Source organism: Trichomonas vaginalis, chromosome IV, assembly GCF_026262505.1.
Source record: "Trichomonas vaginalis G3 chromosome IV, whole genome shotgun sequence".
NCBI classification, from domain to species: Eukaryota; Parabasalia; order Trichomonadida; family Trichomonadidae; genus Trichomonas; species Trichomonas vaginalis.
Window position 1 is genome coordinate 36,177,520 of NC_067206.1, and position 26,281 is coordinate 36,203,800.

General features: G+C 32.6%; 11 protein-coding genes and 4 pseudogenes across 15 annotated transcripts, besides 1 other annotated feature; 8 read left to right on the forward strand and 7 right to left on the reverse strand.

The window, feature by feature from the left end:
* Positions 1 to 12,565: part of a mobile genetic element that runs on past the window's edge.
* On the forward strand, positions 1,565 to 2,052 carry TVAGG3_0230840 (annotated as a pseudogene). The gene has a single exon. A coding segment is annotated over exon 1 (488 nt).
* Positions 3,549 to 4,093, forward strand: TVAGG3_0230850 (organellar and viral DNA polymerase type B; the record flags this gene model as incomplete). Its single annotated transcript, XM_051227326.1, has 1 exon — positions 3,549 to 4,093. A coding segment is annotated over one exon (545 nt), but the record flags the coding sequence as incomplete, so codon positions are not given.
* Positions 4,621 to 5,076, forward strand: TVAGG3_0230860 (uncharacterized protein; the record flags this gene model as incomplete). Its single annotated transcript, XM_051227327.1, has 1 exon — positions 4,621 to 5,076. One exon carries the CDS (start codon positions 4,621 to 4,623, stop codon positions 5,074 to 5,076), a length of 456 nt encoding a protein of 151 aa, XP_051112313.1.
* Positions 5,093 to 5,542, reverse strand: TVAGG3_0230870 (protein of unknown function, DUF4106 family; the record flags this gene model as incomplete). The annotated part of the gene is made up of 1 exon (XM_051227328.1): positions 5,093 to 5,542. One exon carries the CDS (start codon positions 5,540 to 5,542, stop codon positions 5,093 to 5,095), a length of 450 nt encoding a protein of 149 aa, XP_051112314.1.
* Positions 6,005 to 6,456, forward strand: TVAGG3_0230880 (uncharacterized protein; the record flags this gene model as incomplete). Its single annotated transcript, XM_051227329.1, has 1 exon — positions 6,005 to 6,456. A coding segment is annotated over one exon (452 nt), but the record flags the coding sequence as incomplete, so codon positions are not given.
* TVAGG3_0230890 lies at positions 7,231 to 8,157 on the reverse strand (annotated as a pseudogene). The gene has a single exon. A coding segment is annotated over exon 1 (927 nt).
* Positions 8,185 to 8,847, reverse strand: TVAGG3_0230900 (uncharacterized protein; the record flags this gene model as incomplete). Its single annotated transcript, XM_051227330.1, has 1 exon — positions 8,185 to 8,847. The coding sequence occupies one exon, from the start codon at positions 8,845 to 8,847 to the stop codon at positions 8,185 to 8,187; it is 663 nt and encodes a 220-aa protein (XP_051112316.1).
* On the reverse strand, positions 8,969 to 9,506 carry TVAGG3_0230910 (annotated as a pseudogene). Its single transcript has one exon. A coding segment is annotated over exon 1 (538 nt).
* On the reverse strand, positions 9,883 to 10,550 carry TVAGG3_0230920 (annotated as a pseudogene). Its single transcript has one exon. A coding segment is annotated over exon 1 (668 nt).
* Positions 12,566 to 16,048: 3,483 nt separating the features above from the next.
* TVAGG3_0230930 (ankyrin repeat protein family) lies at positions 16,049 to 16,488 on the forward strand (the record flags this gene model as incomplete). The annotated part of the gene is made up of 1 exon (XM_001315979.2): positions 16,049 to 16,488. A coding segment is annotated over one exon (440 nt), but the record flags the coding sequence as incomplete, so codon positions are not given.
* A 946-nt stretch (positions 16,489 to 17,434) lies between these two features.
* Positions 17,435 to 18,889, forward strand: TVAGG3_0230940 (ankyrin repeat protein family; the record flags this gene model as incomplete). Its single annotated transcript, XM_001315980.2, has 1 exon — positions 17,435 to 18,517. The coding sequence occupies one exon, from the start codon at positions 17,435 to 17,437 to the stop codon at positions 18,515 to 18,517; it is 1,083 nt and encodes a 360-aa protein (XP_001316015.1).
* Positions 18,890 to 18,948: 59 nt separating this feature from the next.
* On the reverse strand, positions 18,949 to 21,715 carry TVAGG3_0230950 (uncharacterized protein; the record flags this gene model as incomplete). The annotated part of the gene is made up of 1 exon (XM_001315981.1): positions 19,046 to 21,715. The coding sequence occupies one exon, from the start codon at positions 21,713 to 21,715 to the stop codon at positions 19,046 to 19,048; it is 2,670 nt and encodes an 889-aa protein (XP_001316016.1).
* A 538-nt stretch (positions 21,716 to 22,253) lies between these two features.
* Positions 22,254 to 22,881, forward strand: TVAGG3_0230960 (uncharacterized protein; the record flags this gene model as incomplete). The annotated part of the gene is made up of 1 exon (XM_001315982.1): positions 22,409 to 22,708. One exon carries the CDS (start codon positions 22,409 to 22,411, stop codon positions 22,706 to 22,708), a length of 300 nt encoding a protein of 99 aa, XP_001316017.1.
* Positions 22,882 to 24,838: 1,957 nt separating this feature from the next.
* Positions 24,839 to 25,441, forward strand: TVAGG3_0230970 (SNAP receptor protein; the record flags this gene model as incomplete). Its single annotated transcript, XM_001315983.1, has 1 exon — positions 24,839 to 25,441. One exon carries the CDS (start codon positions 24,839 to 24,841, stop codon positions 25,439 to 25,441), a length of 603 nt encoding a protein of 200 aa, XP_001316018.1.
* A 338-nt stretch (positions 25,442 to 25,779) lies between these two features.
* TVAGG3_0230980 (chromatin organization) lies at positions 25,780 to 26,220 on the reverse strand (the record flags this gene model as incomplete). Its single annotated transcript, XM_001315984.1, has 1 exon — positions 25,780 to 26,220. The coding sequence occupies one exon, from the start codon at positions 26,218 to 26,220 to the stop codon at positions 25,780 to 25,782; it is 441 nt and encodes a 146-aa protein (XP_001316019.1).
* Positions 26,221 to 26,281: the final 61 nt, after the last annotated feature.

A 26,281-nucleotide genomic window follows, 5' to 3' on the forward strand; every position in this document is an offset into this window, starting at 1 on the left:
ACTATAGGAAATTACAAGTATATTTTACTAAGGCGGGCTATGCTTATGTAAACACTAGAGATACAGATGGAAAACACGTTAAATACTTCTTAACAAATTCAAGAAGCTATATGGCATACCATTTTAAAACCATATATTTTACATATATTAAATGCTTCAGGTTGAAAAACAAAGAACAAAAGTAGCAGATACAAAACCGTTAGACTATATCTTTACAAATGCTGGTAGGACTATTTCAGATGAAGAAATTTCATCCCGTTCATACAGGTTTGACTATCCAATTCGTTGGCTTCAAAGTCCTTCAGATGCAAAGGCAATAGGATTTAGAAGAGTTTTGTTTTCAAATAGAACTAACGCATTTATGTTCGCAGTATATTTTCATGGGCAGTATAAAGGTTCTGATGGTCTTATAGACAAATTTGATGAAATGAGGATCTTTACAGTTCGTTCAGACGAAAGTCTTGAGAAAACTCTAAATGACTTTCAAACTCAAATGAACAAATACTATTGGGAATTTCAAGAAAATACGACTCTTTACTAAATGGAACATACTATCTGAAACTAGAATATGACAAGATGAACTCCACCGTTTCATTTCAAAAGATTGAAATTAACCCTCCAAGAGATACAGAGTTTTATTTTGAAAGTAGACCAAACGTTCTTGGGCACAATTTCTTCGGTTACTAAACCAGAACGAACCATTACCACCAGATGGTCCATTTCAATTTATACATCCACCAGCAGATTTGACAGTTTTATAGAAACGTGTTTGACCCTCAAAATGTTATGTGTCATGCAAGTTTCAGTTCAAGCAACAATAGTTTTTCTATGTATTGGTAAGGACGTTTATGACTTTGCTTCTAAATTCTACGAACCACCCAGTAACAGTTTCTCTGACTTTCAAGTTTGGTTCACAACAAATGGTGTGCAGCATATAATACCATTGTACTATGACTTTTATCTCGAATTGTCTTTCATATACAACTACGGAAAAGTGCTGAAAAAGTATTGAAAAATATATTTTAGGGTAGAAGGTTTTTAGGTGTCACCAGGTCCCTCGGTCAACTAACATCTTTTTGAAAATGGTGACAACATGACATTTTGACAACAGTCCAGGAAAATGTCAAGACTTCTTCATCGTACATGTTTTGTCAAGACTTCTTCGTACATGTTTTGTCATGACTTCATCGTAAATGTTTTGAAGAACTGAAGGTGTCACCAGGTCCCTCGGTCCCTCGGTCCCTCGGTCATTTTAACTTCTCTGAAAAAGTGTGACAACATGACATTTTGACAACAGTCCAGGAAATAAACTTCTTCTTCGTATATGTTTTGTCATGACTTCTTCGTATATGTTTTGTCACCCGTTGAATTTTGTATAAAAAGCAACCCGCTGTTTTCCGGCGGTTGGTATATTCTTCACAAAATGCTTGTTTTGAGGTCGAGCCACTTTTGGCTCCACCGTATTTTTCAACCAAAACTCATGAATTTTGACACTTTCACACAAAAAATAAAAAATAAAGTTAGTTTTTTTAAAAAAAAATATTTTTTATTTTATTGTAAGAACATGTTAGCAACAACAGCACCAAACTCTTTAGTCATGAACCCAACATCTATGTTAGTAGAAATGAAAAGCTTCATTCCTTCTTCATATACTTTCGAAACAGAAATCCAGAAGATAAAGCAGGAACTTCTCCAAGGAGATTTAGACTGTAGTGCGAAAGATGAAACAAATGAACAGTATCTTTATGAAATGCAGGACCTGGTGGAACATCTACCTAAACTTCCTGAAATACAACAACAAAAGCTCACTATTCCTGAATTCGATGAAATTGAAGTCAAAGCAACTGACTCAGTAAAATAAAGAAGTTCATACGTAAGGTAAACTATGAGTTTCTTGGATTTCATTGCAACCACAAAGTCATGGACAAAGATTGCGACATGGTATATTTCATTGACATATATAATCTGAAGAATTTAAGACCTACGACGACAACTTTGTTTCGTTAGTTTGCAAAATGTGTATGGCAAGATAAGAGAATAAAGATAGAAGAGGATAAGAGTATGGAACGGACAAAAAAACCCGCAACTTTTTGAGTTAAAGAAACCATTACGCCTTAGTTGTTTAGCAGGTAAGGTTTCAATGTACAATGCTAAAAAAACCCACAATGTTCTAAATGTAAAGCGGCAATTAGGAAATATCACTACTCCGTCAAAGAGATAGAACGTATGCGAAACGACTATGCTGACTTAAAGAAAGAAGTAGAGAAACCAGCAGAAGATAAAATGGACATGTTAGAATTTCTGAACAAAAACTATCCAACAGCTGACGATTTCCTTCTATCTGATGTCAAGAAGAAATATAAAGAGACTTTCGGCATAGTTAAAACATTCGATTACTGACAGAAGAAATAGAAGCTACAAAAACTGTTAGAATTTCAATATACATCGTACAATTCATGTAAAAACGCGTGAAAAAAAACAGGTGAGAAAAGAGTGAGAAAAACAGGTGAGATCTCACCTCTTCACCTAAAATATATTTTTGCTGAATTCCGTATGAAATTTCATGAGTTTTGTGTGTTTTAGACCATGTTAGAAAAGAGGTGAGAAAACAGGTGAGATCTAACATTCTAACATAAACTTTATTTTTATTGAATTCCGTATGAAATTTTAAGAGTTTTGTGTGTTTTAGACCATGTTAGAAAAGAGGTGAGAAAACAGGTGAGATCTCACCTCTTCACCTAAAATATATTTTTGTCTGATTTACGCTCATTACGAAGAAGTCTTGACAAAACATTTACACTCATTTCGATGAAGTCATGACAAAACATATACGAAGAAGTCATGAAAATTCACGAGGGTAGAAAAGAGGTTAGAAAAGAGGTTAGATCTAACCATCTACCCTAAAATATATTTTTGCTGAAAAAATGACCAAATTTCATTATATAACTGTTATTTTTTTACCAAGTGAACTTTAACACTTCGTAAAAAAATCCCTGAAATCATATCTTTTATACAAGATAAATGAAAAAATTTCTCTAGACCGACTTTTTTTGGTCTTGCATAAAACTCATGAAAATCGTGAAAAAATGACCAAATTTCATTATATAACTGTTATTTTTTTACCAAGTGAACTTTAACACTTCGTAAAAAAATCCCTGAAATCATATCTTTTATACATGAAAATCGTAAAAAATTGCGATTTAGACTTTTTTTGGTCTTGCATAAAACTCATGAAAATCGTGAAAAAATGACCAAATTTCATGAATTTCCTCATATGTTTGCTACCCGAGAAAAACCGAGGATAGAGATTCCATACGAAAATCGTAAAAAAAATGACCAAATTTCATGAATTTCCTCATATGTTTGCGACCCGAGGAAAACCGAGGAACGAGATTCCGTACGAAAATCGTAAAAAATTGCGAGTAGGGAAAAAAACCTGGTCGCCTAAAACTCATGAAAATCGTGAATTTCCTTAAGATACAAAATAGAAAAAATAAAGTTAGTTTTTTATAAAATATTTTTTTTATTTTGTATGTAAGAAACAGAAAATGACAAACATTGAGTTTGAAACAGTTAAAAAGATAGACAATGACACCAAAGTGGTTCGAATTGGTGATTTAAACGTAAGATACTCAAAGAAATACAAAAAATATTCTTTGTCAGACATTTTATCTCCATCTGGAAAGAGAGCAATCGACTGGGTTAGAATTGCTTCTAGTCAGAAAATTTTGACAAGAAATCCTGAGCTTATGATATCGGTAAGATTCTATGGAACTACAGCATATCTTATAGACAAAAGTCTTATACCAATAGTTTTGTTATGGATTGACCCAGTTGTTGGATATAACTTCATAACATATGGTTCATTCGATACTGAACGTTGCAGTGAGGGCTTACTTTACATCGTTCAGAAACCGAAGGACTTCAATACAAAGAGATATAAGATAGGAAGAACATATAATATAACTAAAAGATATGACAGTATAGTCAATAGAGTTAAGGTTGTGTTCGTTAACGATATGAGAGCTGCTGAAACAGAACTACTTGAAAAGTTTGAGAAAATTTATGGTGCTCCCATAAAAGGTAAAGAAACGTTTGAAGTAGATGAGATAGATAAAGCTATAAAATTATTTGACGAAGTTGCTGAAAAATACATGTAAAGCGTTTATTTTTGGTCTTTTGTGAAAGTAAGAAAATAACGCTAATTTTTTATAAAATATTTTTTTTATTTTGTATGTAAGGACAGATATGTCAACAACAGAGAACACAACAACTGCTATCGTCCATGAAGACATAAATGAAGAATATGAGTACATACAGTATAACAAACAGTTACGTCTCATTCGTTCGGTCAAAGACGATATGTACCAAATGCAAAGTATTTTGAATGCTCTTCGTTCTACAAAGCAAGCACATCATTGGTTTGAAAACCAACAGACAAAAGAACTTTTAGAAGAATTTCCTCATATGTTTGCTACCCGAGGAAAACCGCGGGTAGAGATTCCGTACGAAAATCGCAAGAATTTGGCTCCTGGTTTGAGAGGTTGGTATGTACATAGACTTCTTGTAAATGCTGTAGCAATGTGGGCTTCACCTCGTTACGCTTGTTATATTTTCATGATGTTAGATGAAATTCATAGACAAGAACGTGAAGAGATGGAAAAGAAACTTCAAGCAAAAGATGAAGTCATTGAAGCAAAAGACAAAAACATACAGAAAAGAATACCACGTTCGGTACCAAAAGGAAAGGAAAAGAACTATAAGTATATGATTTATACTGAAGAGATGGAGAAAGAAGAAGACAGAGATATGGTTATGTTGCATTTAGTCAGAAGAAACAACAAAAGCTTTTACGACCTTGCTAAGATTTACAAATCTGACAGAAATTGGTTCTATCGCGAAAACTTACCGATTTCAATGACACCAAATGAAGATGTGAAACAAATAGTTCAAGATACGTTACCTCAAACACACTATGATATTAAAGGTTGTACAATACTTACATTCAAAGAAGACTTGCCGCTACTGAAAGAAAAAATAACAGAGTATTTTGACAACTTCAAACAAGTAGAGTAGATGAACCATTTATTTTTTACGCTTGACTTTTTACAATTTGAACTTTGTTTGCGTAGATGTGAATTCTGAAAGAAGTATGAGGGTCTTGTATGACTTTGTACTTCTCCCATAGTTCATGTCTGTCAAACTTACCTGCCATGGACTCTTTCATAAGTTCCATGAAATCGTCTTCGGACAATCCGGGGAAAAGTACAATGTCAGTAAGTATTCTCTTTACATCCTTACTTAAACTCTTTGCTGTCTGTACACAAATGACAACTGAAATGTTAAAGTGTCTGAGCTTCTTGAGAATTCGACACATGTCTTGTTCTCTGTTCTTTAACAAAGGATGAGAGGCGAAATCATCTAAGATAAGAAGACATCTATGAGGGTAAGTCTTCCAATCGTAAGATTGCAATTTCTTCGAAATGTATTCTATCTCTTTCTGTTTGTTTCTGAAGTGTTTCTTCTCTAATATTCTCTGCATTTCCTCATTTGGGTCTTTAAACTTCGAATTTATATACTCATTTATAGCATTGTACTTCAAAACTCTTCTTTGGTACTTCTTTATCCAATCTAACAACTCAGAGTCTTTTATACATACTAACTTAGACTTCTTTATAATATCTTTGAACGAATTGACGGTTTGGTCAAATTGACCAGAAGTACTACAAATGACAACTAACTCATAGAATGGGTTCTTCTCATCTAGTTCTTGTTGTTGTGCAGCCATTTTAAGATAAGTGAAAGTCTTACCAGACCCAGGTGGTGCAATTAGACCTGTTATACCATTCTGAGCAAATAAGAACTTGTCATGTATAGGCTTTATCTGAGCATTTTCTAACTTCCTCTTGTTCTTGTTTAAAACATTCTCAAATTTCTTGTCAATGTCAGCAAACTTTTTTTCTAACATATTTTTAGAAAAATTAAAATTTTTATCTTTTAGAAAATGTCTGGCGATTTCGCTATCTATATTCGAGACAAACTTTTCGACAGCAAAACATCTGTCGACCATAAAATCTTACATAGTGTAAACAAGAAAGGTGAATTTGTTCTAAAGTTCTGTTTCTGGGAATATGACAAGAACCATAAAACATTACAAAGAGCAGTCTTAAAATTTGTCAATGACAGACTTGTTGACAGAGATGACACCGATTGGAAAGATGAAGTCCAACAAAAGTTCTTAGAATGCAAAGAAGACACATGCGCTGTTCTTGAAGATGAAATAGAAAACAGAATAGATGAGCTATTAAAGGACAAAGAACTTTTACATAAATATGGTTCGGAGAAATTTGACATAACTCCACTAGAAAAGAAGAAGAGAGAAAAGAAAGAAAAGAAAGTAGAAGAAGAGAAGAAAGAACCTGAACCAGTTCCAGAGAAAAGAAATTTGACATGTAAAAATAAAATTTTATTTTTAGAACATTTCTGGGTCAATGTCAATGTTCTCTTCCTCTTTAGGAGTAAACACTGGCTTAGACTCTAAAATCTTTTTACCCAATTTACCTTGAACTTCTACAACTTTAGACTCATAATATTCATAGTCGTCTGCTTTCTTTGGTTCATAAGGTATAACAAGTTTGTATGCTTTGCCTTCTTTAAGGTTTGAAAACCTTCTGTCAAAACTTTCTTTGACTGTTAACAAACCTTCTATGTCTAAGTCTTCAAATTTCGCACCATTTTTTAGTCACAATAGCAAACTTAACTGGTTCCCAAACTTTGCTGAATGAAGACTTTTCAAAATGGTAGAAGTAACATTCAAATATGTGAATGGGTCTAGTTCTTTAAGTCCTGACATGTACTTGTTTACTGAGATGAATTTTTGTCATCTTTTCTATCGGATAAAAAAAAATATTTTTTTTTAAAATTTACTCAAAAAATTTTTCTTTGTATATACACCATTTGAACATCTAAAAGACTTTTGACATTTGCCAAGAATGTTCGTTTTAGACGCTGTCATATAACCATACTCTTGACAATATTGTTTATACGAGTCGTACAATGACCTTTCATCTAAACACTCAAAGTCAGTTTCATCTATGAACAGTTCATATACACTCTTGTTTGCTTCTAACAATGTTTGTCTCTCTTCGGTATGTGGAATTTGTCTTGGATTGAACTTTGAAATATCTAATGTCATAAAATATGAGAACAAGTGGTTGTAAAAGTCAGATGTCAAAGTTTCTGCTAAGTCGTCAAAATATTCTGTATCTTGCATATGAGAATCTGACGTTCTGACAACTACATATCTTCTGTCAGAACTTTCTAACTTCATCGGAACAGCATTGTTTGAAACCATAATGAAATTTACAACATTTTCACAAACTCTTTGGTCTTTATATTTTCTTTCAACAACTCCAACTTTGTCTGTTATAAGACTCTTCAAAGCATCTGAGTTCAAAACTTTTGTTGTATCTATACTTTGAAGTTCGTTACATACTATAAGTTTCATATTCTCTATTGAGGAGTTAAACTTGCCACAGATGTTTTCTAAGTTTGTCATATTCGGATTCGAATAACCTTCTAACAGTTTGCACAAAATATCTGTAAAGAATGTGTTCTTACCTGTTCCTTGTTTTCCAATTATAATGAGAGCAGTTTCATTTTTAGCACTTGGATGTTGTAAGATGTTTGCAAACCAACATAAGATATACTCATAGACTCTTTCGTTTCCATTGCATATAATTTCTTTGACATGGTCTAACCAAGCTTCTATAATATTTTCTTTCCATTCTACTTGTTCGTATTTATATCCAGTGAAGATAGAATAGAAGTTTGGAGAAGGTGTATAGAACTTTATACCACGAACTGAAAAATCTTCTAACTTTGACAATAAGATATCCCAAGCATCTAACATCTTCATGCCAACTTGTACAACTTTATTTTCTTAAGTTTCTGTTTACATTCTTGTTCTGAAACTATTGTTGCTCTTGGTTTGTTAAAGACAACATCCCATTCTTTCATAACATAACATTCTGGGGCAGAGTCGACATAAATGACTAAACGTTTCAAATTCTCGACTGCTTTGTTATAGTCTCGAAATGGACACATATTTCTGAACGCTTGGAAGTCATAAAAATCTGAAACATCTATTCTGTACATTTTTATAAAAATAAAAAAAATATTTTTTTATTCTTGAGCTATTTGTTGTTCTTGAGCTATTTGTTGTTGAAGTTGTTCTTGTAATACAATACTTTCACCAGTTGCATCTTCCAATTCGAAACTTTCTGCCGTCATTGACAAATACATAGGACATAAAAGTTTTACAGGAACAAAGTTTGCGTCAACTAATGTCAACGTTATACTTGCCAAAGTGTTTGAGTTCACTAAGGTTGAAAATTCTGCATTCGAATGAACAATAGGCAAACCAGCAGAGAAAGTGTTGTTTATACGCATAAGTATCTTTTGGTCATAGTAGTTTCTGTCGACATTCGAATAACACTTTGAACCTAAGTTTGAAACAATATATAAAATAGGTGTACTTAAAGTCAATGGAACAGACATTCCTTGTATGACACCTTTTCCTGTTATAGGAAACTGTTGGTAGTAAAAACCAGATATAAGTTTTGTATTATAGCTCATATTGTTTATAGTAAACTCAGTCGGACATCCAAACATAATGAAACCTGCTCTAGTTGCAGCACATGTTACACTCGTCCTTAAAGTATTAAATAAGTCAACAAAACCTGTTGGTGGTATATCTGAGTAAGTATCTTCAAAGGAGTATTTTTTACCATTCACAACAATAAAATCTTCTGGTGTCAAAAGAGCAAAACAAGCTTTAGTCGTCATTGTGTTTAAAGTTAGTTTACAATATCGTCCTTGAGGACTTTGTAAGTTTGTTGTTATAGAATTATATGACTCAGGGTTTTTAGTCGTAATAGTATAAACCACTATGTCTTCTGCCATTTACTTAGCAAATAAACTTTAATGAAATGTTGTGGTCGTCAAATATTTTTATAACGTCTGGGAAACTATATTTTAAGTTCAACGTTTCACCTCCTTTCATAACGTATATCTTGTCAATGACATTATATGAAACACCACAGCAACTAACGTCGGGTTCTATTTCTTTGATGTTTATATCGTCTGCCTCTGTCAAAAGTTTCAATAGTTCTTTCAAAACTTCATGAGGTGCAATGACATATGAGTTCACTTTTACAGGGTTTGTGTTCGACCAAGTTTAACATTATACCTAAAGCTTGACAAATCTTCTCCTGAGTTTGAAGTTTGTTTTTCAGTTGTTGGTAGTCGTTTCGAATATCTGCAACAGAACTTAAGTCTCTGCTAACTTCAGGATATGTTGGTTGTTCTTTTACAGGAACAATTGTTATACCATCTTCGTCCTCGTATGGTTTCCCCACTTCAACATCTCTTTCTTTGACATTGACAACAACACTTTGACTGTTTGTTTGAGTTGGTGAATTTAACTTCACATCTGCCATCGCCATTAAACCTTTTGAAACACTTACGCTTCTATTTTTCGGAAATGACATTTTACTTCGAATAAAAATATGGACGTATTCGGATATCTCTTCGAATTGAAGCAGAACAAAGTTTACACACACAAACAATACAAATACATTGACAGAATAGTTCTTTACACAAACAATGGAAAATGTTATAGAATAGCAGTCTTTGCTGAACCAAAACATTTTCATAAAGCAAAGAAAGTTGGTATAACTGAAATGGTGAAAGTTCTTGAAGCAGACAAAAATATAACAACAAAACTTACAGATATTTCTAAAGGTAAGTTTATAATACAATTTTATGTCAAAACAGGTGTCATAACTATTTACGATGGAGAGAAGTCAGTTCAAGAACAACTTACTGACCTGCTGCCAAAATCTGCTCGATGGAAGCTGTCGTTATGCCAATCTGAGGAGCCCCAGCAGGTTTCATCGAACGAATCTTCAAAAGAGCATCTTCCGTGAAAAGTGCTATTGGTTTTGTAAACTTCTTTGCTTTCAATTCATCTGGACCGTCTCTGTCACCAGTATATTGTATTTGTACAGTACCAACAGTTGAAATACCACCCATAAAGTCTTCTGAGTCAGCAAATGGAATGCCAAGCCAAAAGTTTGAACGGTCTCCATTTGTATATTGAGTTTTTTGACCTCCTGTATGAGTCCATACTTTCACATATGGCATAATAGAACTTTGCATTTCAGGGTTAATGGTTGTTGTGAAGTTGTTGTTAAAGTTCATAGCATCTAATGTCAAGTTGTATGACCTCATATCCTCAACTGTAGAATATTCTTCTCTTGGATAATATTTGCCATCTATGTTTATATGATATTTAATACCAGGGTTGTAGAAACAAGAATAGTCATTTATAGTTCGTCTGAACAGTACAAACATAGTATCTGCATGTTTCATTGCAGTTGTTAAAGCAATATCTGTTCTTGCACCTGGGTCAGCACTTTGGTTTCCAACTTCACCTGCAAAGTCTTTGACAGATATTTGGTGTATAGGGAACATAAGTGGAACTGCAATATATTTGGCAGCTAAAGCATTTGAAATATCTGGGTCCAACATATAGACTGCAAGTCTGCTTTCTATTCTCTTGCATTCAAATTTTTCGCATGTAAACTTAACTGGGTCCCAAGCAGTTCCAGCAGCATTGAAATAATAGTTTACTTCAGTGTTGAAGTTTGAGAAACCAAAGTCTAAGTCAACTTTGTCTTTGCAAAAGTCACAGAACTTGGCTCCACCAGTTCCAGCTACAGTAAGAGTGAATGGGTCTTGTGTTGGTGCAATGACTAAGTTATTTTTGCTTGGAGTAAGTTCGATAGAAATTTTTCCTGCCCAGTTTGGCAAGTATCTTAAAAACCTGAAGATGAGGAAAGATGACAAAGGAACTCTAAGTTTCAGTTTTACTTTGGTTACTGCTGCTGCAGTTTGTCCAGAAAGGTCAACATAAACTCCTGGAACGTTAGGGTCAAGTCTTCTTATTTTCTCAATGGTGGCATACTGGTCTGTTTGTTCTCTAGCTTGTGGTTGTACTGAGTTTCTCAAAGCGAACCATTCATAGTTTGCCCATGTTACTGTTTGAACTAAGTCAGAGTTAGAATATATCTTATATCCCATGAAAACTTCTGGAGCATATTGGTATCCGACATAGAAAATTCCATTGCAACCTTTCTTGTCAGACAGCTTGGCAGAAGGTTTATTTCAATGTCTTGTTCCACGTATAAGAATGAGTTGTCAATAGAAATTATATGAAACCTGTCGCAAGCAATATCTACTGTTGTTGAAGAACCTTCTCCAAACTCACCTACGTTTCCATAAGAAACAGCAGTTGTATATTCGTAAGTTCCAGGAACTATTTCTGACCTTCTAATGGCATTGTCGCATTCGTTATACCATTCGGAAACATTTCCATTCATGGCATCCAAAACTGTTGGCGTTATATTCTGAGCGGCGTACATTTCATATGGGTAAAAATATAGAATAGTTGAATTTATGTGTCATAATAGAACCCACGTGGACCAAGCTTTACTTTCTTCCTGGCTGAGTTTTTAACTCTTCTTTTTCCTTCATTGCCACTACTTTCACTAGATGAAGTTACTTCTTCACTACTTTCACTTTGTTCTACTCTTCTCTTCTTCTTTGGTGTCGCTTTTGGTAACATGCCCTCTGCTTCAAGTTGTTGCATCTTTGCATCATGTTCATCTAGTATGTTGCAAATTTCACGTGTCCTTTTTGCCTTTAGGCTCTGGTCGCCCATCTCAGGTATCCTATATCCTAGAAAGATTTCGTCATAGTTTGTATTTGAGTCTTCGCGTATTGTTTGCATGACTCTTTCCTGAGTTTCCGGTTCAAGCTCTTCAAATATAGCTTGTCCATATGGAATAAGCTTGTTTCCAAATATATGTTCTTGTAGCCATTCTGGTTTTCTTTCCATGTTACCAACAATATCTTTTGTGAATGGGAAAGCTTTTACCCAACGTTTCAGTCTTGCGTCATTTATTTCTGTAGTTGGTTTTATTTTGTCAAGGAACATGTTTTTCAATACTAACATTTCATTTGGTACTGTCCATTTGAGTTTTCTTAAATATTCATCCCTTCTCATTTCATTGTCTGCAAAGTAAGTTTTTATGACATTTTGTAAACTTTCGTTTGCAAGGTCATGTACAATAGGTTCTCTTCCTTCTCTCTCCCTAACTCTCTTTCTAAACTCTTCACCAAATATACCATCTTTATGGTTCTGTGTAGTTCTTTGAGATAAATGTTCTAGAACGTCAGGTGTTATATTTCCATCAGCCATGTTCATTTCATACTGGTCCAAAATATCTGCATCTTTCATATCTTTCAATGGCATTAAAGCCGCGCTGAAAATACCAGCTATATCTGGTTCACCATTGACTTCCATTGCGTCTACAACTTCTTGGAATTGTGGTTGTAAGTTTATGAACCACCTATCCGGGTTAGCTTTATGACCCCATCTCATTGTAGTTCCATAGTCTGCAGAAACAAAAGTAGGTTTGTTTCCATATTGGTTAGGTTCTGAATGAACTTTAAACAATGTTTCATTTCTATATGTTTTGTCGAAATTTAACCTTTTATTTTCACCGAGTTCAGCCAAAGATTGAACGTTATATGGTCGTAAGTAAAAAGGGTTGTTGTATTTGTGTACATTTTCTTTCAGTACTTCCATTCTATGCTGAATATTTTCATCTGATGTTGGAGTCTTTTGTATGTCGGCAAACATTTTTCGATATTCTTCTACTATGTCAGCCGAATTTTTCTTAGACTCTTGGAAAGATTCCATATTCACCTCATACTCTTGTTGAGGGTCAAGATTTTTCGGCTGTTCCAAATCTTCATCTAGTTCTGTGAAGTTAGTTTCCAAAGGAGGGACTTGTTCGTTTCCTTCAGGCTCTTCTAGCTGTTGTTGCTGAACTATTTCTTCCATGTCTGGTTGTATCTGAACTTCTTCCTGTGGAGTTTCTTGTACCTCATCTGCTGGCATTTCATATATTCCGAGACCGTTTTTAACAAGTTCCCTATCTAAGTCATCCGGACTCATAAACCTTTCTTCTTTCGTTCCGTCTCTATTTTTTACGCGTTTCATGAAGAGAGTTGAATTGTCATTTAGCTCTGACACCAAATATCTCGGAGTAAATTCAGTCATGTCATTTGGATGATATGCTATTAAATCATATCCCTTAGCGAGCTTGTATTTTCCAGGTTTGAAATTATATCCCATTTGGTGCTGAGCCATAAAGCTAAATAGGTTCGGGTCAGTATTTCCTTCCTTGAACTTTCTAATAGCTTCTTTATATCTGTCACTAAAGTCAAGAGTATCTGGGTAACCATAGTCTTCTTTAAGCATTTTTAAGAAATCTTGGTTTCCTTGTTCTCTACTTCTTTTATGTCCTTGCTCTGTTTGTGGTTGTTGTTGTGGAGGTGGTTGTTGTGCAGGGTTTTGAACTGTTGGTTGCTGTGCTGGTTGTGGTTGTTGTTGTGGAGGTGGTTGTTGTGCAGGGTTTTGAACTGTTGGTTGCTGTGCTGGTTGTGGTTGTTGTTGTGGAGGTGGTTGTTGTGTTGGATTTTGAACTGTTGGTTTTGGTTGTTGTTGTGCTGGATTTTGAACTGTTGGTTGTTGTGTTGGTTTTGGTGCATGCCTGTGTCTGTGTCCATGTGACGATGTAAATGTTTTAGGTAGTCCTGGTGCAGGTGCTTCTCTTGGAGGGTTTGGTGGTATATAGGTTCCACTAGCTAGTATATAGGTTCCACTAGCTAGTATATAAGTTCCACCAGCTGGTATATAAGTTCCACCAGCTGGCACATATGTTCCATCTGCAGCATAATGTCCTACCTGACTTTTCGTTTTTAAGAAAGCATTTACTAGGTCTGTTTTGGTCTGTTGTAACTCTTTTTCTTGACTTTCCACAACAGTTGCTCTAACGGCGTCATAGGCACTTTGAACTGCCTGTCTCGTTGCTGCATCTGTTATTTTCGTCATATTTTGTGCTACTTCTCTTAACTCTTTGTCGAAACCTTCAGACTTCAGTTTCTTTCCAGATGAGAAGTCGTTCACTAGTTTCACCTTACTATGAAGAGCTTCGAAGGCGTTCTTAAAGTCAGCATTTGTTAAAGCTTCATTTGAACTGTCTTCATCCGCTTGTATTTTTGTCCTTATTGACCCTATAAGTTGGGCTGCTTTAGCGTTGGCTTGGGTATCTAACCAGTCATTGTTAGCTTTTATATATTCTGCGCTTTTCATTGCCTTTTGCATGGCTGCGTCGTTATTTTTACTTTCTTGTGCTAAGTTTTCATACTGTACGGTTTGGTTTTGCAACTGTAAAAGTTTTTCTGCCTTTACATTTGCTTCAACTTCTTTTTTATACTCATCGCTATCCATATATGTCTTCAGGGCTTTTTGTTTTATCTCTTCATCTTTCAGTACTTTATATTGAGTAGTATGGTTTTTCAAATTTATAACATCTTGTTCCATTTTTGCTACTTCTGCTGCTTTTTCTGACACTTTTTTCGCATATTCCTCTGTACTTAGTTCTTTCAGTTGTTCTTCTTTCTTCTTTTTCTCTACGTTTAACTCATTGAGTTTCTTTGTGTGTCTGTCATATTCTAGTTTCTTTTCGTTTTCACTTATTTGCTTCTGTATGTCTATGTTTGACTTTTTGACATCTGATATTTGATTTTTGAGTGAACTCAAATTCATTTGACTTTGAGGGTTATAAGCTGTTCCGTCTGCAGCTCCACCATAGCCTGCCATTTTCGCTAAAAGTGCCGCTCTTAAACTTCCACTCTGTGCACCAATAACTCGGTTTAAAAGCATAGGATTGCTTGACATTTGTTGCAACATAGTGGGGTCATTCAGCATTTGTTGTTGCAACTGTTGTTGTGGTGTCAGTTTTACTATTGGATGTTTCAATGCTCTCTTCCTCTTACGTATATTCTTACGTAGCTTATGTGGCATTTTAAGTGAAGTTAAAAAGCGGTTTTTGACAGATGTTTATATGACACTATTTGTTCAGCTCAAAAAACTACTCGGTCAAAGTGTTGTCACCGGCTGGTCGGCTGGGGTTCGGTCCTCCTCTTGGGTCTTGTGTCCATTTCTTAGGGCTAGAAGGGGCGCAGCCCCTGGAAGCCCCTCATACCTGACCTAAATATACATTTATAAATTCTTTTTCGTGTCATTATTCCTAACTAATGACTTTTTCTCATTATTTAATTAAATGATAAATTGCAATATTATTATTAAATTTCTTTTGAACTATTCGACTCAATTTATTCTGCATTATGAATGAAATTTTTATTCTATTCAAAGTAATAACATTTGATGTCATTTATTCAAACAAACTCAGTAAATGAGATGAAGAAATATGATCTCATTCAATAACTATATTATTTGGTTTGTTCTTTCAGAATGGATAACAATGCAAACAAGTGCATTTTGATTTTTGTTTTTTCAGATATTTTGTAAAGTCACGACATTTGAAAAATGAGTCGAGGTCTTACTCTGAATTTCGAATATATTGCTGCACACATCAATGATTATATTCAAAATGAAAATTTCTTTTAGACATTCGATCTAGAAGACATTATAACAATAATGAAATATTCAAAATTAACACCAAAACAGTTCAATTCTCTTCTTAAACAGTCATCATCAACTATTAATGCCAGCAAATTATATGTCTGTACACGAAATGCGAATGTTACTGTCCAAAGCATCAATGATGTTGTATCAGTTCTGAAATCAGTTAAAACATACATGAAATTCAAAATATTTTGATGGTGTCATTGATTTTTTATTACAAAATGATAAGGAAAGATGCGAAAGTGCAGAAGAAAATAAAAAGCTTCGAGAACAAATTCAAAAGCTTCAAGAACAAATTCAGATTTGAAATTTCAAAAGAATCGAAAATTTTTAACTAAAATCACAGAACTTAAGATATCTAATGATTTTGATAGTGTTTACAAACTCTTCGGAAAAATTTCTGCAGAAGACAATCAAGAAATGATGTCAAAAGCTTGTGAAGAAGGACTTTGGAAAAAGACAACAGAGAATAGAAAGAATGTACTTCATGTTGCATGTGAAAAGGGAAATCTTCAGCTTGTCAAATTACTTATCGAATGTGGCTGTAACAAAGAAACAATAGATGAATATGGAAATACTCCTCTCATTTATGCATCATGGAATAATCAACTTGAAGTTGTTAAATATCTTATCTCTGCAGGAGCTAATAAAGAAGCAAAGAATAACGATGGGAAAACTCCTTTAATTTATGCATCATTATACGATTATCTCAATATTGTTAAATATCTTGTCTCTGATGGTGCTAATAAAGATGTAAAGAATAATGATGGAAAAACTCCCATAATTTATGCATCATTATACGGCTATCTTGATGTTGTTAAATATCTTATCTCTGATGGAGCAAATAAAGAAACAAAGAATAATGAAGGAAATACACCACTCATTTATGCATCATGGAATAATCATCTTGAAGTTGTAAAATATCTTATCTCTGTTGGAGTTAATAAAGCTGCAAAAGATAATGAAGGAAAAACTGCACTATCGCATGCAAAAGGTAAAGTAAGAGATTATCTAAAATCTATTGGAGCCAAGTAATTTAATCAGATAATTTAAAGCAAAATGCTACATTCAACACCGAAAAATTTTAAAATGTTTTATAAAAACATCAGATTTCAAAAGTATAATTCTTTTTTAATATAGACTGGAAATTATTACCACTTGACTTCAATTAATAATTAGTAGCAACTGTTAAATAGTAATGCAATAATTCATGGTAACAGAACTATAGCGTTTCTTTAAATTTTTTTGTTTTAGTGGTGTGATCGTTATGATATGAACAATTATGGAAAGTAAACACTCAAAAAATGGTAATAAAGTGTATATCAATGCCATATTCATTACGGATATCATAACTATACTTCAAATATACATTTATAAATTCTTTTTCGTGTCATTATTCCTAACTAATGACTTTTTCTCATTATTTAATTAAATGATAAATTGCAATATTATTATTAAATTTCTTTTGAACTATTCGACTCAATTTATTCTGCATTATGAATGAAATTTTTATTCTATTCAAAGTAATAACATTTGATGTCATTTATTCAAACAAACTCAGTAAATGAGATGAAGAAATATGATCTCATTCAATAACTATATTATTTGGTTTGTTCTTTCAGAATGGATAACAATGCAAACAAGTGCATTTTGATTTTTGTTTTTTCAGATATTTTGTAAAGTCACGACATTTGAAAAATGAGTCGAGGTCTTACTCTGAATTTCGAATATATTGCTGCACACATCAATGATTATATTCAAAATGAAAATTTCTTTTAGACATTCGATCTAGAAGACATTATAACAATAATGAAATATTCAAAATTAACACCAAAACAGTTCAATTCTCTTCTTAAACAGTCATCATCAACTATTAATGCCAGCAAATTATATGTCTGTACACGAAATGCGAATGTTACTGTCCAAAGCATCAATGATGTTGTATCAGTTCTGAAATCAGTTAAAACATACATGAAATTCAAAATATTTGATGGTGTCATTGATTTTTTATTACAAAATGATAAGGAAACGCGCGATCATGCAGAAGAAAATAAAAAGCTTCGAGAACAAATTCAATCTTTTCAAATTTTAACTAAAATCGCAGAACTTAAGAAATCTAATGATTTTGATAGAGTTTACAAATTCTTTGAAGAACTTTCTTCTGAAGGCAATCGAGAAATGATGTCAAGAGCTTGTGAAGAAGAACTTTGGGAGAAGACAGCAGGGTGGAGACAGAATGTACTTCATATTGCATGTGGAAAAGGAAATTTTAAGCTTGTCAAATTACTTATCGAATGTGGCTGTGATAAAGAAGTAAATGATGGCTTTGATTTCACTCCACTCATTCGTGCATCTCGGGAAGGTCATCTCGAAATTGTTAAATATCTTATCTCTGTTGGAGCTAATAAAGAAGGAAATCCTAATAAACGTATATCTCCACTCGTTTGGGCATCATGGAATGGTCATCTTGAAGTGGTTAAATATCTTATCTATATTGGAGCTAATAAAGAAGCAAGGGGTATTAATGGAGAAACCCCTCTCTTTGCAGCATCAGAAGAAGATCATCTTGAAATTGTTAAATATCTTATATCTATTGGAGTTAATAAAGAAGCAATGAATGATGATGGATATACTCCACTCAGTTATGCATCATGGAATGGTCATCTTGAAGTTGTTAAATATCTTATCTCTTTTGGAGCTGATAAAGAAGCAAAGAATAAAAACGGATGGACTCCACTTATTTGTGCATCATGGAAAAATCATTTTGAAGTTGTTAAATATCTTATATCTGTTGGAGCTAATAAAGATGCGAAGGATTATAAAGGAAAAACTGCACTCTCACATGCAAAAGGTAAAGTAAGAGACTATTTAAAATCTATTGGAGCCAAATAATCTAATCAGATAATTTTTAAATAAAAATGCCACATTCAATACATAATATTTATAATATTGCTTGAAAATAAAGTGAAAGCTTTTATAAAAACTTTTTTTTATTTTGATGTTCGTTATGGTATGAACAATTATGGAATGTAAACATTGAAACAATGAGGGAAAATGTATATCTAAGCAATTTTCATAATATATATCATAACTTTACTTCATATATTCATTTGAAGATATATTTTTAGTGATTATTCCAATATAATGATTTATAATTGATTGAGTAAATTTTAAATAAATTTCACTTGAACTATTTAAATTATTCTATTCAAAGCATTAGTTCCTATATTAGCACAATTCAAATCACTTAACTCTAAATTTTGCTTATTTTTCCCTCATTGTGTTATCTATCAAGTCAGTAAGAAGTTTCGCAAGACAAATATATTTCAGCTTTGTTAAAACGACATCAAAGAAAATGAAATATCTAAAATGTTTACAATTACAAGAACAACAACAAAAATAATAAGAAAATAGACAAAATCAAATTGAATTGAAAAGAGGTTTCTTTTCAGATTCCTTTGTATTTGACTGTGATTTTGATGCACATTGAGGTAGATCTACTGCAAGATAAGACTGTGCATGTCCAGACAATTTCTGTAATCTTGTTACAGCTCTTACAACAGCAAGAGTTGAAGTGAAATTCTGTGAAGATTTCTTTTCCAAATTATGTCCAGATTTTAGAATCTTCTTTTCAGCTCTTAATATATCTAATCTCATCCAAGCATTCTTATTTCCAATAGCAGCAAGCACAGCTTCTTCAACACCAAATCTGAGGCTCTTTGGAGATTGATATCCAGAGCATCCTCCTGTAACAATTGAAGCCAATTTTCTTGCCCATTCTTCCCATTCTTTATTCTGTCTATTTGTGTCTCCTAGAGCTCTTGCTTCGATAACATCTCTCTTCATTGCTTTGTTCTTAGCTACAACATCATCATGTGCACGTTTAAGACTTTCATATTTCTCAATTTGGCTCTGAACAACACCAATAATTGTATCACTTTTAGCAGCATTAAATAATTTTCTTATTGTAAGTAATTGACGATTTGCATCATCTAATTCATGCTGTATGTTAATTGTGTTTCTGAGTTTAACATCAACAGTGGCCAATAATTCTTCTGCTGACTCAATTGTCATGTTTTCTGTGATGTTTTCATTGAATTTTTCGCATATGAAATCGATAAAATCTTGGATTTGCTTTTCAAGCTGTGATTTCTGTTTATCGAGCTGGGATTGGTACTCTGTTTCGATCGACATTACCTTAACTTTGTACTGGCTCTCAGCAATGGAGATTTCTCTCTTCAATCTTTCTTCAGTTCCATTTAATTTTGTGGACAAAAGCTTGTTTTCAACTTTGAGTGAAGAAATTGAAGATTTTGATTGGGTTACTTCCGATTGCAAGTTTGAAATCATCGAGTTAAGTTCTTCAATCTTTTGAGATTTCTGAGAAATGGCTTTTTCGCTGTAATCATGAAGATCGACTAATTTTTCTTCAAGATTCTTGACTTCTCCAGCGAATTTCTCTTTTTCTTGCTTCATTTTAGCAATTCTGACTTTTGATTTCTCAATAATCTTTGTCAAAGTTGCTGCTGCCGCTTCTTTGTAGTCAGAATAGCTTTCTTCAATGGATTTCTTTTCTTTTCTGAGTTTCTTTATCTCATTATCCAGTGCATTAACGTTAGATCTGATTTTTTCATCATTTTCTTCAAGTTCTAAGAGTTTTTGTTGAAGTTCTGCATTCTCATCTTCTTTTTTAGCCAGTGCTTCCTTCATTTTTTGTGTTGTTTGTGTAGCTTCAGTTGTTAATTCTGAAATACTTATTTTAAGTTCGTTGATTCTAGTAAGATAGTCGGGTTCTGACTTTGACTTATCTTGTTTAAGAGAATTTAACTCATTTTGTATTGATTGCTTCTCTTTTTCTAGAGTATTGCATAATTCCCTGGCTTGATCAAGTTCTAAGGCTTTTCCTTCTAATGCATCTATTACAGACTTACTGTGATCTGAACATTCCTCACAACCATCAATTGTTTGGATCATTTCTTCAAAATTATCAAGATTATTTTTAGCTTGTGCCTTAATAAGCATATTCTTAAGGGATTTGATCTTGAGTAATAGTTTCTGGTTCTCTTCGCGTTCAGCATCAAGCTTATTTTCGAGTTCAATCACTTCATCATCATTTTGATATCTATTTTGATCGCGATTGTTTGCAAGATCGAACCTTAATTGCTTTATCTCGGATACCTGATGTGCGCATTGGTTTCTGCATTCATTACTGTACTTTCTTAGAGCGAAATTTGCAGAAATTGCTTGAGCAAGTAAATGGAAAAGAGTTAATTCACCTTCTGACATATTCTCTGGAGAAAGTTGTTCTAAGTATTGCGAAATATCGCTTTGTGATTGAATTGGATCGATGTCAAGTAGTAAAGAATCAAATAATGTTTTTTCATCAACTGGAGTAATGTTGTTTTCCTTCATATATGATGTGATTCTTGAAGATTGTTCCATAAGAACCTTTCTGTAGTCATCAAAGTTGAATGGCTTGATTAACCATTGTGCTTTTTCTTTTGAATCAATAAGACTATTGATGAATCGAAGATTAGCTGAGATAATTTCAAGCATTTTTTGTTGGTTGTAAATATTGCTTGGTGAACTGCTTGTTTGGGCCTCTGAAGGAGAATTTTGACAATTATTGTAATACTCAGATAAAGCAGAAATTGTTTCAATGACTCGAAATGGGTACGTCTTTTCTGAATTTTCAATAATAGGTTTTATTATTTTCTGAGTTTCTACGGGTAGTATATCTAAAATTGCTGACTCGAGGTTTTTCATATCCTCAACAAGTTGGACTGTAGGCTTTAAATTGTCTATCTGTCCTTTAAGTTGAATATTTTCGTTTTTGGCATTTGAATAATTGGCTGAAATAACTTTGAATTGATCTGAGAGATATTGATTCATTTGATTGAGTTTATGAATAGCAATAACGAGATTTTCGCGTGCTTCTGTCTCCTGATGTAACTCATTTGCTTGTAATGAAAATTGTGTGGAAAGCTCTTCAAATAAGCTATGTAATTTTTGTATTTCTTCATCTCTAGTTTGAAGCTTCATTTTAAGCATCTCGGTTTCCGGATTTCTTCCGCCGGTGACCGTTTGCATTCTATAGAAGTGTAAAAACTTTAAAAATTAAACGGTCACCATTGATTTTTCGATATTCAAGGCATTCGGAAAGAATAATATTGAGAATACTCCAAATATGATACCCTCAAATACAATTTGCACTATATAATTCTGTTCAATTAAAAAAAGGCGAAAGCCAAGATAATGATAATGAAAATATCATTTATAACAGCAAATTGAAATCTTAATGAAAGTTCTCTTAAATTCGAGATGGATGATGACCCAAATGGCCACATGAGCATCACAGCAATCTTAAGGATCTCAAATTTTATAATCGATTCAGAAGAAGGCATACATAAACCAATTCAGACTAGAATGATCCTTGTATAGCACAGAATCTAATATCTAGATTTTAAACGATCTAAGTTTTTTTTTTACCCTCTAACGAGTGAAAAAAACATATATTCATCATCAATCTTGGGATTTCTCTTATATCTACGAAACAAGGAGCTGCATGCATCAGAAGTTTTAGAAAAACTTTCAATTTTGATGGACCTTCCGATATTTTTTGGTTGATTAACCACCACATCATATTTAAAGAATTTTCAGACAATGCTGTACCATGTGGAAGAGATATATTTATATTTTTCTAGTTGTGATATAAAATTTCATCTTTCTTTTTGTTTTACTCAATATACAGAGCAAAATAGGAATGTCACTTTTTCAACACTTATGGAGTTCGAATTTGATCTTGAATGGTGCTTGACAGGTGCTAAATATCTCACACCTAATGAATCTGCAAGAGTCAATGCCAATCCTACTGACGGGAAAGCAATAGATGCCCTCATTTTAGCAAATAAATCATATATTCATTCAATCAACGTTTTAAATGATTATTGCAAGCCACAAATGGCAGAATATCGAAAATCAGTAGTTAAACACGAAGATTCAGAAATACAAAGTCAAGCATTAGACAAACTTTATTCAAAGTACTTGATAGAATTTAAGAAGCACAAAATGCCATTGAAGTAAAAGTACTGAATCAATTCACACTTTACTTCATTATATGTTATTTGTAATAACACAATTTATTATTTATAGAGCTAAATTGTCAATATAAATGTATTTTTGTCATAGAAACTAAAATGTATGATCATATTTAGATTGATTCATTTATTTTTGTTTTATAAACATGTATTATTTTTCCAAAATTTTATAACCTCTTATAAAGGTGTCTTTCGTTAATCATTTCGATGATATCTTGGCGAAAGTCTAAATTATAATATGGCTTGATGATTGAAATTGTTCAAAATTAAAAGGTACGGACACTTTTTAACCTTAAATTCTAAAAAATCAAAGGGCATTTGTTGGCTTCACAACTCGTAATACCCTTTGAATTTAACCAAGATTTTAGAGCAAACAAAGCATTAGTATACCCTTAAGAGAATGCAATGTTTGTTGCATGAATTAAAGTTTACAAAAAAGAACATATTTTGATTTTTTGCAACCTATCAAATTTCTCATCATTTGAACAGCCAAGATTACTAAAATTCGAAAACACTTATAATACTATCGGAAAATCTCTACCATAAAAAATTAAATTTATGAAATTTTTTTGAGACCGCGCTTTCTCTTTGAAAATCATGGAAATAAATCAGGTACAAATATATAATAAGTACGTAGAAAATGAGAAAAATCCGTCTTGCCAATTTTTAGAAACGAATTGCATTTCATCAAAAACATACACTACCAATTAGTTAACTTGTAAATTAGCCGTTATCATAATGAACGACATACAGTTATCAAATAAATATTAGTGCAAAAGCACAACCAGCAATAAAAATTATGGATTTCTATTACTTGTAACTTGTTTTACCCCTACACAAAGAAGATTACTTTTGAGTTACATGTAACTCAAGTAGCATCTTCGAAATAATTGTATTTTATAATTATAAAAATTTTATGTTTATTTCTTTCGGTAAATCTATCTGATTTTGAATTTTGACCAGAAATAGTTCTTCTTTAGATCAAAAATTGTTCGTTTTTTAAAATTAAATTTTGCAATCAAGAAATATCGGCTTTTTTCGGGAACAAAAGGAAATATATTGCATCAAGATCAATTATAAAACACATTTAATTTTCCAAAAAAATCTTAATTTCGAAATTTTGTTATAAAAATTGTATTTTTTAATTTTATTTTTCATTTTTTGAATTTTTTTTGGAATTTAAACTTAAAGCTAAGATAGATTTTCATATATAACTAGAGTGTACTTGATGATTAGGTTATAATTTTATCTTAAAAAGTTATACATTCCTTTTAAAAATGTGTATTTTGATTCAATATCATCGATTAAAACCATTTTTGAGTCAGCTTAACTTAATGAATCAGATCTATAACATTAGTACATTACTCAAGGACTGTTATAAAACGATAATATCAATTTTTCATAGAAGTAATTTCTAATCAAGTTTTTCAAGCCTAAATTTAGGAGGTATCATTAGTTGCTCACTATGTGTTATTGAATTTCTGCAGAAATAACTACTGATACTTCATTATTGTTTAAAAATTGAAACAAAATCTCACAGATTCTTTTGAAGAATGATATATTTATGCATTATTCAAGCGACAAAAATGATGCAGAGCATCAGCATATGCATTATTAACTTAGATCTTCTAATATAATTCTAGATCAATATATCACAAAATTGGCAAGACCAATTTTCTTCATACGGCACATTTTGTATATGTGGTCTATATGAAATCTATACTCTTGAGTATATGGCTTAAATCCGGTTAGAAAAAAAGTGTCCGTACCTTTCAAAATTAGATTACAATTTTTTTATCTAAAGCTTCTTGTTCAAAACTCATCTGTATTCCGATGATAGAAAAAGCTTTTTTCTTGTATGCAATTCCAAATTCCCTTAAAAACTGAAGGCAAAAAGCTTTTCAGGCTTAAAAACAAACTTTGAAACTGTAAGATTTTGGTTGAGAAAAAACTTGTTCAAACAAGGATTTAGGATGCATTTTTACTGGAGCAGATATTTATTAAAGATTTTCGATCAATTGAACTGTGAAAAGCTCGTTCAGATTCTACGATGAAGTGATATGTCAGAATGAGAATTTTAATTTGTGGCAAATTTGCCAATTTGACGGATTTTAGAATGAAATTTTGCTATGGAGCTGTTTTCCGCGGAACAACGCCGCTAGTAGTTTATTCCCCGGAGCCAGGAAACTTCGAAAAGATATTTATAGATCAATATAATAAAACAAATTTCGCAGTTGGTAAAACTTATTTAAAAGTCGATAATTGCTTATGGGTAATAGCTCATGATGAGCAAGATTTAAATATACTTCTTGTTTTACAAGATACGACAGATAGAGAAACGGCTGAACAGTTCACTGATGAAATTAAAAGTCGATTTATCAGATCTCATGGAAATGAATGGAGAACTGCACAAGTTCATGAATTGTATACACGTTTTGAGCCTCAATTTAGAATTATACGTCAAATGATTGAATCTTCAACGACAGATAAAGCCCGTCAAGGCGAAGTTTTCCCACCATCAAGTATATCCGAACGTTTAACAGACTACCAGTATTCATTTGCAAGAGATTCGTCTACTATTCAGAAAAAAGCAAAGAAAAAGGCTTTTGCTCTTAAATGTGTCGCTTTAATAATTCTTTTGTGTATACTTATATATCTCTTCCTTGCTGTTTTATGTGGAAGCTATAACTTGAAGCCAAAATGCAGGGCAAATAAATAAAACGTGTAAAAATACATTGTTAGACAAATAAACAATTGATTTTTAGTAATGTCAGCAAAATTGTTACGTTCTCCAAAACGAATGTGAGAAAATAAATTTGATAACATTTTTATGAAAAAAAAACTTACATAAATCAATAAGAAATTGATTTGATTGCTATCAAGTCAATATGGGTTCTACGCTTAACTCTCTTTTTATAAGGTTTTTCACATTCGATTAAAATCTATAGCAATTCACAAAAATAGTAAGAGAATAAACATCACTCTAAACAGTATTTTTAATATATTCATATACAAAACACTCTATTCTATGATAAAATGAGATTTCAAATTGTATTTCTAATTTGCTGTAAATGCTAAATTAGCCACTCCTGTTGGTGGATTTCTGAAGAGTTTTGTAATTGTAACTCTTGCACGTAAAAAATCATTAATCCATTGTTCTGTTGGTGGACTTTCGAATTGCCAGAGTTGCTTTTGGAACTGTCTGCTAAGTTCTTCTGCAATTAATGCTATGAAAGATTGCTTTGTATTATATTGGATAGCATTTTCCCAAATTAGATTGACATCTCGTTTAAATTCATCAAATGTCTTATACTGAAATGTAGTTAATTTGTTCCTTACTGTGCTGAAATCACTAGGATTTTTGATAACATCATAATAATCAGGAACGCCATCAGCTTCAGCATCAACTGGCTTAGCAAACATCTCTGATATGGGATGCTTTCTTAAATTGTCGAGAATCTCGAGGCATTTCAGTCTTTGTGCTTCAGATAAAGACATTGGCTCTACAAAATATTGGTTTCCGAAAAATAATCACAAATATAAGTTATTCATGGTAAAA